The sequence below is a fragment of the Aotus nancymaae genome, unplaced genomic scaffold (assembly GCF_030222135.1).
Source record: "Aotus nancymaae isolate 86718 unplaced genomic scaffold, 86718_ANA_hifiasm-v0.15.2.pri h1tg000058l, whole genome shotgun sequence".
In the NCBI taxonomy this organism is placed as follows: Eukaryota; Metazoa; Chordata; class Mammalia; order Primates; family Aotidae; genus Aotus; species Aotus nancymaae.
In genome coordinates this window covers 55,113,071-55,126,918 of record NW_026988472.1, presented here as the reverse complement: position 1 = coordinate 55,126,918, position 13,848 = coordinate 55,113,071, and the positions used below count along the sequence as shown (strand labels likewise).

At 44.1% G+C, this 13,848-nt stretch overlaps 1 protein-coding gene across 1 annotated transcript in view; it reads right to left on the bottom strand.

The window, feature by feature from the left end:
- Window positions 1–10,234: 10,234 nt before the first annotated feature.
- Window positions 10,235–13,848, bottom strand: part of MXRA5 (matrix remodeling associated 5) — a 33,544-nt gene continuing 29,930 nt past the window's right edge. Inside the window, exon 6 of the mRNA XM_012458799.2 lies at window positions 10,235–13,678. Within this exon, the coding sequence (XP_012314222.2) occupies window positions 11,770–13,678 (1,909 nt within the window). The 3' untranslated portion in view covers window positions 10,235–11,769. The remainder of the gene's footprint in view (window positions 13,679–13,848) is intronic.

The following is a 13,848-nucleotide window of genomic DNA, read 5'->3' as shown; positions in this document are numbered from 1 at the left end:
TTGGGAGATGAAAGAGAGAAGTTGAATTTGAGATTGGGACAAATTCACCCAGTCATTGAGACAGAAGCCTTCCAAGGTCATAAGTTGGCAGGTAGAGTTGATGGAGAATTTTGCTGGAAGCTGGAGATTGAAGGAAGAGGAAGCACATTGTAACCCAGTAGCTATGAGAACAATTATTCACCTTTCTCCCACCGAAGCACCTCAGAATAGGAAGTAGCTAAGGGCTTTCCGTAGTCTGTGGGAGAGTACCTAAATCATTCTACTGGGATGTTTAAGTGAAGGGCAACCTACCAGGGGAAGGACCTGAGTCATTTGGATGACATATATAATGAGCAAAAGCATTTTTTGAGAATTCTAGAGGCAGTAAAAGTCAGGCATGTAGAAGAAAGTGGTACAACAGAATATTATTTTTAAATCACCATCATAGAAAAGTCAAAGGCCATAAATATGTGAAGGGATAAAGACATGACATAGAAGATGATGCACCTGAGAGTTACAAGTAGCTGCTCACTGAGCCTGGAAGATCCTTATATTAATGAAATAAACTTTCAAAAAAAGAAAATAAACAAACCAGTACCGTTTTTTCCACATTTGTCAACAACTGATAATTCTCATCTAATTGTTTTCATAATATTTGTCCCTTGTACATACATCCTTTGATGCTTATTTTACCATGTTGCAATTAATGTCTGAATCTACAACTTGGGATACAGTTCATTGGGATACAGGAATGTCATGAAATTCATCTTTCATTTCACTGTCCGACTCAGTGCTTGTCCCATGCTATATCTCAGTAAATGCTTACCAAATTCTGAGAGCACGGTGAGAGTAAGAAAGACAAAGAAGGCCGGGTGTGGTGGCTCACACCTGTAATCCCAGCACTCTGGGAGGCCAAAGTGGGTGGATCATGAGGTCAGGAGATCAAGAGCATCCTGGCCATCATGGTGAAATCCCATCTCTACTAAAAATACAAAGATTAGCTGGGCCTGGTGGTGTGTACCTGTAGCCCCAGCTGCTCAGGAGGCTGAGGCAGGAGAGTCACTTCAACCAGGAGGCAGAGATTGCAGTGAGCTGAGAGCATGCCACTGCACTGTAGCCTTACAACAGAGCAAGATTCCATCTCAAAAAAGAAAGAAAAGAAAGAAAGAAAGAAAAAAAAGAAAGAAAGAAGGAAAGAAAGAAAGAAAGAAAGAAAGAAGAAAGACAAAACAATCTTTTATAAAGTCTGTGATTTTCATTTCTAAGTTACCAAGTATGTCTGAAAGAGGCAACGCTTTACTTCCAAAGGGAAGCCTTTGCAAAATTTTACCTCTGCTGGTGTCTGCATGGTCTTAAAGTGTGATGGCCAAAGGGAGAGAGGAGTAAGAGAAGTGACCTCGCAGTTGATAAATAGGATAATAATGATGATATCAATGATGATGGTGATGATGGTGATGGTTGTGATGATGATGATGATAATAGTGATGGCGAGAAAGTTCTTTGATAGAGGGTCACAAATATCTGGGTGACAATAAGAATCCTTCTTGTGTTAAAACATGGAGGAAAATGAAATGGAAGACTTAAAAGTTAGTCGAAGGCCTTGTTTACTAATCCAAAGTGGTGGTGTTTATTATGTAAATTTGAAGATCCAATCTGAGGATTTTTGACTGAAGTAGCATGACTGGAACTCTACAGCAGAAGACTAGCTTAGCGGTATTGTGTGTTGAATGCATTAAGGTGAAGATCAGCAATAATCCAACTGAGATCTCAAATTTGGTATCAGCACCAGAGCAGTGATAGGCCAGGAACAGGGAGAAATAGAAGGATAAAAATCAGTGTTACAAAGGTATCTCAACATAGCTTGGAGAGTGACTGACAGGAAAGCAAGAGAGAGTAAGTATCATCAAAACATTCTAGGTTTATGAACTGAAAGAGGTGGTGGCATTAACAGAAATAGTGAAGGAGGAAAAGCTAAATTTGGAAGAAAGATGGTGTATATGTCAGCTTCTGATGCAGTAACAAATAGCTCCAAATCAAAAATAAATGTGTTTGTGTGACAGGAAGGCTGCAGGTTAGGTACAGCTCAGTTGGGCTCTGCTGGGTTCAGCCAGGCTGATTCCTATTTTGGAACCTAAAGAAGCATGTCATGCTGCCCTCATGGTGGAGGGCAGGAGGTACAGGGCTAAGGAATGTCTTGAGTCCTCTGCTTGGATAAAATTTACATCATGTCCACTTACATTTCACTGGTCTAAACATGTCATATGGTCATGAGCGAATCTGTGTAATTTCCTTCTTATCTGAGGAAGCAACTCATTGGGAACATGATATAATTTGTCTCAGACGGTGAATACAGTTTGGAACACAGTGGAAGATTCTAGTGAATTCAGAGAGGAAGAGAGAGAGGCAGCAAGTTGCAGAAAAACAAGGAGAAACAGAACTCAGGAAAAAGTTAGAAACATAATTAAAATCCCTTAATTTATAAAAGTTATGGTTGAAGCTAGTGGGATTCATGAGTGAAAAGAGAAAAGAATGGACTAGAGATAGAAAAAGAAGAATATTAGGTAAATAAAAAAAGAAGAAGACAAAAGACATTGGAGTATACATAAATCAACAGTGACAGTTATGGTGGGACCCTACCACAGAACAGATATAAAGAGTAAAGGAATTTGTAGAATTTCCACATTGTTCTCAAAGGTCCCTTGGTCCTAAAAAGATTAGACAGTACTATGGATGTTTGCATCACGGTTCTACTCACTTGCCCACATGTGCACAGAATTGAACTACTGTGAAAAGCTCATATGAAAATCACCCTTGTTTTTTTACATACTGTAGTTCATTTGAGTGGGTTTCAGGTGGGAAGGGAGAGAGAATAAGGGCAGGAATCATTTCCTATCCTTATGCCATTCTACAAGTATCACAAAAACCTAAAAAAAATGTATCCCTGAAGATACCCAGCAGATAAGTATAACATTGGGTTAAATGGCAGGGGATGCTTTTACGGAATCAAAGAAAAGATGATAGTGGGAAAGGAACATCCTTATTATATAAGAACTCATTATGTGGCAGACATGAGATAAGGGTTTTATACCCCAATCTAAGGATTTCCAGTTTTTCCAGCTTTCCAGGGACTACCCTTAATTAAATGACTGCATACATTGAGTCAAGTTGAATGTCAAGCAGATTTGCGGTCTTTCCCAGTACTTCCAATAATGCACAGGCACTTTTTACCTTCTTCATCTGGATCTTGGTAATCTCTCAGGTCTTTATATCATGTTTATTCAGGTTGTTGCTCTTCCCTCTCAAAGTCTTCATCAACAGAAGAGAAAGCCGCCATCTTTCCTCATGCCCCAATACACCACCAACCCAAGGTTGCTTAGTGTCGTGGAACTGTGGCAAAGTTTTGCAAATATTGGAGAGTGAAAATTGTGCATAAGTGGGAACAAAGTTAGAAGGAATTATAAATATAACAGTCCATGTGATCCTCATTACTCCCATAAAGCTCGGAACTCAAGCCCTTTCCCAGAAGAAGACAAAGTCAACTTCAGAATCATCTCCCAGCCCAAGAGAAAATGCAAATACCTTTATTATAAGCCACTCAAGACATTTTTTAGTATCCACCACGTTCCAGGAACTGGCCAAGTCAATGTGCACATAGCACTGAAGAAACTAGACAAATGACTTCAACCAGGCATTGTAAGTAATGGTTCTCTTCTATACCAGCTTTTCTGTCACCCTTTTACTGGTCTATTTACTGTATATCCTCAGCTCTGCATGGCAAGGAGGATGTCCCCAACAGAGGTCCTATCAGCTGGCTTGCTGCTGAAGTCAGCCATGGGTCAGGGTAGCAGGAGTTTGGAGGAAAAGTGGGAGGAATGGAGGGTGGGTGCATTTCCTCTGTTTCAGCTTTGGGCAGCAACACTGCAGCCACAACTGATACATCATCACTCTGCAACTCACTCTCTGGGGTGCCTACTGCTCTAGTTAGGCTCCTCAGCCCTTCCTTTCTCTCTGTAGAAAACACTATTTAGTAATTCCCCTTGACTAAAAACATTCCAACTATTTAGCCCCTGAAGCTTTTTCTGTTTACATAATTAGAAAGCACCATAGAGTGTTTTCTAAAACAAAAAAGATACATTTTTCTTTCAGATAATGTATGCTACCCTACGAGGGAGTGGACATAACTTCCGTGTTTTTCTTCTTTTTTTAATGGAATTTTCGAGTTCTGTCTCACCATCTATATACTATCTCAGTGGTTTTTCTCAGTGATCTGGTAAAGTGAGTGGTGTCATCCCCATTTGACACACACAAAGAAACAGAAGCTTAAGTAGATGACATCTACGTTCCCACAGCTATTAAAGAACAGGACCTAAATTCAAGCCTGTGTCTCATCCACTCGAAGCCTTGTGTGATTGGCCATGTTTTACCAAGGCTCCCCATCCACCCAAAACCTTGTTTGATTGGCTATGTTTTCCCAAGGCTTTTCATCCACTCAAAGCTGTGTTTCATGGACAATGTTTTTCCAAGACTCCTAATCCACTCGAAGCCTTGTTTGATCAGCCATGTTATCCCAAGGTTTTTCATCCTCTTTAAGCCTTGTTTGATTAACCATGTTTTCCCAAGTCTCCCATCTACCCAAAGCCTTGTTTGATAGGCCATGTTTTCACAAGGCTTTCCATCCACCGAAAACCTGGTTGATCGGCCATGCTTTTCCAAGGCTCCTCATTCACTCAAACTTGCCTGCTTGGCCATGTTTTCCCAAGTATCCTCATCCACTCAGAGCCTTGTTTGATCAGCCATGTTTTCCCAAAGCTCCATGGTTAGGCACAACACAGCACCACACACACAGTGGTTCTAATTTTGGTTTCTAGTTCTGGTTCTGCTACGTGGCTTGGGATGCATAAGCTGCAGCTGAAATTGGATGGTGCAGGACTGGACCTACACCAATGCTCCAATTCTACACCATTGTAGTGGTCATAGCTAAGCACCCTTTCTCAGAATTCCACTCTCCTGAGAGTGGCTGTGATGCTTAACTTGAATGCAGTTTGGAAAACCATCGCTTTTCAAACTAGTGGAGAAATGACAGAAATAAGTATGGAAATAACCAACATGTACTGAGTACTTGTGATGGGACAGGCTTTGTTTTAAGAATCTCATCTTCTACTTTTACAATGGCCTTATGAGGTGAGTATCCTGTAAGTTTCCTCTTTCCCACAAATCTGAAAACAGAAGCATGCAGAATTCCAACAACACACCAAGGTTCTAGTGTCTTCATGTGGGGAGGTACCACACAATATGGTACAAATTAGCACAATAGGTTGCCCCACAGAGGGTTAAATGATAAGAAATATGTGATGAGTCACAGTATAGTTTTGCCAAACCACTTCAGGAACAAATGAGTTCCAGCGCTAAACATACCACTTCCTCATCACATTCTTGCTGCACTTTGTACTCACCCAGGCTTCTCTCCCAGAGATTCTGATTTGTAGATCAGAGATATTAATAGAGTCTGGTGTAGCAGGTGGAATGGTGACCCCCAAAGATGTGTCTATGTCATAACCTCTGGAACCTATACAAGTGAACTTATTTAGACAAGATATAATTGACTTAAGTATCTCAAAATGAGATCATCCTGGATTAGATGATCCCTAAATCTATGGACAAATATCCTTAAAAGAGACAGAAGACTGGTAGGCTGAGGAGGAGAATTGCCCGAACCCAGGAGGCAGAGGTTGCAATGAGCCAAAATCGCACCATTGCACTCCAGCCTGGGCAACAACAGTGAAACTCCGTCTCGAGAGAGAGAGAGAGACAGAAGAGGAGACACAGACACAGAGGAGAAGGCCACGTGGAGATGGAGGCAGAGACTGCAGTGATGCGGCCACAAGCCCCGGGATGCTGGAGCCCCCAGGAGCTGAAAGAGGTAGGAAGGACCCTCCCCTAGAGCCTCCAGAAGGAACTGGATACAACTGTAATGAATTGAACCATAGTCTTCTAAAAAGATATGCCCACATCCTAATCTCAGAACCTGTGAATGGAGCCTAATTTGGAAATAAAGGCTTTACAGATATACCTAAATCAAGGATCTCAAGAAAAGATCGTCCTGGATTAGTGTGGCCCTAGATGCAACGACACATGTCCTTCTAAGAGACAAAAGAGAAGACACAGATGGAGAGGAGTAGGCCACACGGACACGAAGGGAGACACTGCAGTGATATGGCCGCAAGCCCAGGTATGCCTGGAGCCCCAAGGAGCTCGGAGAGGCAGGAAGGATCCTCCCCTAGAACCTCCAGAGGGGGCACAGCTCTGCCCACACTTTCACCTCAGACTGCTGGTCTCCAGAACTGTGAGAGAATCAATTCCTGTTGTTTTAAGCTACCCGTTCTGTGGTCATTTGCAATGGCAGCCCCAGGAAATGAAGACACTTGGACATGGGGATGTTTAAATCAATCTAGGAGATGATAACATAAAGCCAACAAGAACCACAGGTTTCTTATGTTCCAAGGTTGAAGTAAGACTGCTAAGAAGGAAGGTGGACAGCTTCTCAGGATAAAGGTAAACCAACGTTTGGGTTTTTTTTCAGAACAGTCAGTTCGTGCTGGCCATCCAGGAACTCACTAACACTACCCTTCTTAGTTCCATCCTTAATCTGTTACTGAACTTCCACCTCCAAAATACTTGGGTCCTTTTTTTAATTTTTGGAAACACTCTTGCTTTGTCACCCAGGCTGGACTGCAGTGGTGCAAGCTCGGCTCACTTTAGTCTCGACATCTCGGGCTCAAGTGATCCTCCTACCTCAGCCTCCAGAGTAGCTGGGACTACAGGCATGCACCACCACAAACAGATAACTTTTATATTTTCTGTAGAGATACGGTCTTGCTATGTTGCCCAGGCTGGTCTTGAACTCCTGGGCTCAAGTGATCTGCAGGCCTCGGTCTCCCAAAGTTCTGGGATTACAGGTGAGACCTGGGTCTTAAATTACAAAGTACAGCAAAGGATCTTGTGGGGTTCAATGTCTCTCAGATGGAATTCAGCAGCAGGGCTGGGGTCTTCCTCATCCTGTCCCACATTTGCCTACCTTCACTGAAACAAGAGCTACCTTTGCAATTACAAACCAGACTTCAAGGACTACAGCCTGGTTAAAGTTGGTTTTTTTTCAGTGAGGGCCTGAGGATAGTAAAATGGTGACAATGAACTGTTAGCTGGGGATTTTGCTTGTGTCCACAGATTTACAAGCACATATGCCAGATGTTCAAACTTAGCCAGTTAGGGAGAAAAAACAACTATTTTTTAGTTACTATATTAATTACAAATAATGATACAGCCATATGTGATTCTGATTAATGATCTGCTCAAATCACTCCCCTTTGTGTTCTGGACAAACTGGTTTAAATGGCTCTCATTTTACTTAAGTCATGAGGTGCTAAGTACCTCTCATGACCATCTCGACAAGAAAATTTTTAATATTTGCATTTATTTCTCAGGGCTTCTCTAACCAATCACCTCAAAATAGGGGGTTAAAACAACAGAAATGAACTCTCTCACAGCTCTGGAGACCAGAAGTCTGAGATGAAGGTGTCTCAGGCCCACGCTCCCTCCGGAGGCTGTAGGGGAGGATGCTTCCTGCCTCTCCCAGCTCGTGAGGGCTCCAGCATCCCTGGGCTTGTGGCCACATCACTCCAGCCTCTGCCTCCGTCTCCACATGGCCTCCTCCTGTGTCTGTGCCCCTCTTTTGTCTCTTAGACTGACAGCTGTCATTGGATTTAGGGCCCATCTAGTCCAGGATGATCTCATCTCAAGATCTTTACCTTAATTACACGTGCAAAGATCCTGTTTCCAAATCCCATTCCCAGGTTCTGGGAGTCAGAATATGGCATCTATTTTGGGGGCCACTGTTCAATGTACTACAGTTGTAGGCAGTTCCTTCTGGGTGTTCTAGGGGAGGATCCTTCCTGCTTCTCCCAGCTCCTGGGGGCTCCAGCATCCCTGGGCTTGTGGCCATGTCACTCCAGTCTCCAACTCCACCTCCACGTGGTCTCCTCCTCTGTGTCTGTGTCCCCTCATCTGTCTCTTATAGGAAAGCTTATTGCATTTAGGACCCATCCCTATCCACAATAATCTCACTTCCAGATCCTTCACATGATCACATCTGCAAAGGCTTTTTCCAAACGAGGTCGCACTGACAGGTTCCAAGTAGAGATGACTTTTTTGCAGAACATTATTGAACCAACTACAATATCCTACCACGTTCAACCCCAAATGAAACACATTTTAGACAAATATGTCTATTATTTTAAAAGTTAGTTATTACTTTGTGATATTCTGAGAGAGGGTCTCACTTTATCACCCAGGCTGTCCTGCAGTGGTGTAATCACAGCTCACTGCAGCCTCAAACTCCTGGGCTCAGGTGGTCCTCCTACGTCAGCCTTCTGAGTAGCTGTGACTATGAGCCTGCATCACTATTACTTTTTATGTGTCACTAGACCCCAGGTCTCCTTGCTTGAGGGTCAAACTTTCTTCATGATGCTTTTGCTGCCAGGAAAACATGTCCTCCCATTTGTCCATATCATTCTGCCCAGCCATTCTTCTATTCTTGACTGTTAACATGTTAGCTCAGTAATAAAAATATAGCTATTTTTTAATGGGCTACAGTCTGCTCTGTTTTTTTTTAATCCTCTAGAATCCGAATGATCTCTGAACTACTTTTAATGTTCCCAAACGCCTCTTCAGACCATCACCTCATGTGAATGCAAAAATTGGGGTTGATAGGATGCATTTACCATTTTTTTTTTCCAGGTAAAATTGTATCAAGGTATGTCCTGCAGAAACATTCTCTACACCTAGATGAATTTACCTCCCTGGATCTCATTTTCTGCATCATGCACTGAAGCAGGCAGTCCGAATGAATGTGTTTCTAAAACACCCTGCTGCATGTGTTAATCTAGCACAGTGTTTTCCAACCAGGGATGGGGCAGCCTCATGGCGGTCATGTGGCTATGTCTAGAGACATTTTTGGTTGTCACACTGGGGTGGTGGGTGCTCATGGCATCTGGTCAGTCGAGCCCAGAGATGCTGCTCAGCACCCTACAGTGCTCAGGACCGTCCCACCACAGAGGATCTCCAGCCCCAAATGTCCATAGTGCTGAGGCAGGAAATCCTCAGTGAGAAACTTTATTATCCATCCAGTCAGTCATTCATTATCTATCTATCTGTCTGTCTGTCTATCATCCTTCTATCCATCCATCACCAACCATCCATCATCTATTTATCTATCTACCCATCTGTCTATCATCTACCCAACTACCTATCTAATCCACCCAACCATTATCAATCAATGTATGTATCTATCCATTTATTGATCATCTATTCAACCATCCATTATTTATGTATTTACCTATCATGTATCTACAATTCATCTAAATATCCATTATCTATTTATCCATATACCTATCTGTTGTCCACCCAACCATCCATCATTTATCTATCTATCATTCATCCAGCCATCTATTATCTATCTACCTATCTTACTCCTATCTATATCTATTATCTATTTATATCTATCAATCATCTATCTGTATCAATCATTCTCTATTTATCTCTCCTATGTATATCTATTATTAACCTATCATCTATCTCTTTATATCTGTCCATCATTTATCTATCTGTCATCTATCTACCATCTATCTATCATCTATCTATAGCAATCATCTGTCAGTTATCGATCTACCAATCTAATCTATCCTCTATGTCAGTGGCTCTCAGCTAGGAGCAAGTTTGCACCCCCTAAAGGGGCATTTGGCAATGTCCAGAGACATTTTTGGTCATCACAATTTTGGGGGGCCGGCGGGGTACTAGCATCTGGTAGGCAGAGCCCAGATACACTGCTCAACACCCTACACAGGACACCCCATCCGAGAGAATAATCCAGCCCCAAATGTCATTCATGTCCATTTTGAGAGACCCTGCAGCGTCTGAAGAGCCTGTCTATTGAGCATAAACACTCCAAGCGCCACCACCTCCTTCACCTCTCTGCCTCCTCAGGCATCTCCTGATATCCAGCACACAGTAAGGGCTGTGCAGATATATTTAAGCAAATAAGTGGATTCATGAATGAGAGACAGGCTCTATGCCTCCCACAGAGTTTAAAAAAAAAAAAAAAAACAGAATTCTTTAGTTTCCATGACCAACATTCTTTAACAACTGGCCACACTGCATTTCTTGAAATGCTGACAGTCATATTTTTCCCAAATATTTATCTTGTTTGCCTTTTTCCTTCCTCTCAGGGGAAGCAAAAGAAGGACAGTGTTGCATGTTTGTGGAACACCAGTACATGTATTTCCAGAAGTCTCTTAGACAAAAATCAAAGAAAAGTCCTGAAGGATTTCCTAGAGCACCACTTCTCAGTCCCCGGACTGTCTTGCTGCATACTGAAATTGTCACTACATGCAGGTGACACTCGAACCCTGCCTTCCTGCCTGCCAGGTCTGTCATCAGAAGCATCGCCTTTGACTCAGTTTCCTTGCCTGTTAAAAAAGTGTAGAGAAGAGAACCATTGAGAGAAGGTGAATGAATGCAGTTTTTTCAACCGCTCTGATGGAAACCCAAATTCATGTGACTCTCTTTTGTCCTTGAAAATAGCACTGTCATCACTGCACAGTTTTGGGGAGAGTATTATTTTATTATCAAATGTACAGTATATTGACCTTAAAAATACAGTAAAGCAGTCATGGAAATAACAGGTCTTGTATTATTCATAGGCACAGACTGACCCATGGCCGGAGAAGCAGCAGCCACCCTAGACCAGATGGTCAGTTCAGATACTGCAGAGAAGTTTCTGGGCTTTTTGGGGAAGACTCTAGATTCAATTCTGTAAAGTTATGATGCAGTTTTCTCCTTCCCCTCCTCCAACCTCCTCTGAGCGCAGCTTTCAACAAAAACTTTGCATACAAGGAAATCTAATACGGCAGTCTTCCCCGCTGCAGAGTTCCTGGAGAAGTTAATATAACAGTGGTTACTGAATTGAAGGAGGTTGAAGAGGAATTTTGTAAAATTAGATTTCCATACCTGCTATAATGTATCCAAGTCTTGTAAAGACCAATAATTTATTAATTTTAATGAGACAGAAAGTATTTCTCCTTCTAGTCTCATCGTCTGATTTGAAAGAAAAACAAATCTATATATAAAACACTATATAAAAAGTGAGTTCCAGGAAGAAATAAGGTTTTTTTATATAAAATGGTAGCTGTATGTATGTAACTCTGAATTTAAAAATACATATATCAATCACTCTGGTTCTAAACCCTTATCGGGCAAGCTGGATATTCAGGAAATAACTGAAAGATGACTTGTCAATCTGGAACAAAGTCTATCGGGTAAAAACTGCAGCAGGTTAACTAGGTGACGCATCTTCAACGGGTCAGTGAGGCATTGTTCACGTCTATGGTTTATTTTTGGCAACCATTCCTTAGCTATCCTGTGGATGCTTATGAAGGCAGTTGAGTGGCATTTGCAGAAAAAGAAAAATTGCAGTCAGAGCACAGATACCCTGAATGAAGCTTCTGGCATGATGTAAACACAAAAGAAAGTTCCCAGCAAGGTTGAGTCCTCCTTCTCGTGTCTGTATTGCTTCCTTTTCCCAACAATCTTAGATCAAGGTCAGTCTCAAGTCGAAACCCCCCAGGGGCCACCATGCACTGTGACACAATATTTAAGAGCTCCAATTCCCCAGCCTGGCTTCCCTTACCAACCCTGCTTTGTTGTCAGTTCCTAAGCAATTTTTCTGGAATCCACATTTCAGAAGACGTGGATGTAAGTTGTTTTTGAGTCACTGCCAAGAATGTTTTTTGCCGTGCACTTATAGAAGCCAGCATCTCTCGGTGTGGCATGCTGGATGGTCAGTGATCCCTGGGGGTGAAGAAATCTGTTTCCATACAGACGAGCCTGTACACCTGCCTTCAGATGCGACTTATCCGGCAACTCCCACATGATGTCAGCTTTGGGAATCCCCATAGCCATGCAGTTCAGTTTCACAGTGCTCCCAGGCCGGGTGTAGATGACCGGGGTGGGCTCACTGGTGATCCGGGGAGGATAGGCGATCACGATCACCGGGATGCTGGTGACCGAAGGGCCATACTCTGTCTCCATCCTGCATACATAGGTACCCCTGTCAAACACCGAGGCCTCACGGACTGTGAGGGTGCCGTTGTCCAGAAGAGAAAAGCGTCCCAGGGCTTGGGGGCTCTCCAGATGCAGGCCACTGGGGAGCGTCCAGGAGAAACGTCCCTGTAGAGCCCCGGGAGGGGTGCAGTGGAGCTTCAGCGTCTCACCGTTGATGATGCTGACCAGGTTATGATACTGCTTGTTTGCTTCTGGCTTCAGCCCCACCTTCAGGGACACCAGCCTCTCCGTGTGGCCAGCAGCATTGCGGGCCACGCAGCGGTAAGCCCCAGCGTCCACCGGGGAGAGACCGCTAATGTGTAGCATGCCGTCAGCCTTGTGGTAGAAGCGCTGCAGCTGCTGTCCACTCTGCAGATCGGTGCCATTGGGAAGCACCCACACCAGGCTGGGTGTCGGGGTCCCCGCGGCCGAGCAGTTGAGGCTGATGGTGTGGCCCGCCATGGCCGTGATCTTCTCGCTGATCGGGTCGTGGAAGATGGGTTTCTCCATGGGCTCCAGGACGGTGAGCTGCACAATCAACTTGGCCTCCCCTCCCTCGTTGCGGGCCATGCATACCACCTGGACGGAGTCGCTCTTCCTCAGACTCCTGATGTCCAGGGAGCCGTTGCCATGGACAGTGACCCGGTTTCCATAGTATGGGGCTGGCAGAACCACGCCCTCAGGAAAAGCCCAGAACACCCTGGGGGTGGGGATGCCTTCAGCTCTGCAGTCAATCAGTTTCCGACTGCCCCCGGCTGCTATCTCCCGCACGGTGGTGATGGGATTGGGGTAACCGTTGATCTTGGGTGGCTGGACGTTGACATGAATCCATACCGTCTTCCTGTCCTCTCCAGCACCGTTCCTGACCAGGCAGGTGTAGTTGCCGCTGTCGGAGCGCTGCGCTTTCTGAATAAGGAGAGTGCCGTCTTGGTATATCTGATACTTCTCAGAGGAAGTGGGGATCACCCTGTTCGTGGGGGACAACCAAGTCACCTTGGGCATGGGTTCTCCTTTGGCCTCACAGGCTACAGTGACCACGTCTCCATAGGGCACCTGGACCACCAAGTAAGTCTTGTTCCGGATGGCGGCGGGCGCTGTCACCACCTTGACTCTGACTCTCATCTCGTCCTTCCCGACCTGATTTTCGGCAAAGCAGGTGTAGTCTCCTTCCTCCCTCATCCCCACTTCGTTGAAGTAGAGTGTCCCATTGTTGAAGACGACATAGCGCTTGGTGCGCCCGCCGCTGTCATCTGACTGCATTAAGGAGTTCACCAGACTCCCATCTGGGAGGCTCCAGGAGATCTCGGGATTGGGAAGCCCGGTGGCCACACAGTCCACTTTCAGGTCACCCCCGTAGAAGACTCTGTGGTCGTTCTCCTCCTTGTGCTCAATCTTGGCCGCTTTCATTACCACATTCACCTTGAGCACCACATAGTCGTCACCAACCTTGTTCCGAGCTACGCACAGGTAATCTCCGGCATCTTTGTCCGTCACTGATTTCACCACCAGGGTCCCGTTGGCAAACGCCTTGATTCTGCTATCAAAACTACAGAAAAAAAGAAAAAGGAGTAAGACGTCAGTTTCCCAAATGCTCTAGATAATAGATAGATAGATAGATAGATAGATAGATGAAATGGGTAGATGGATGGCTAGATGATAGATAGATAGATAGATAGGTAGATAGATAGACAGATAGAATCTTTCATGCTAACACAT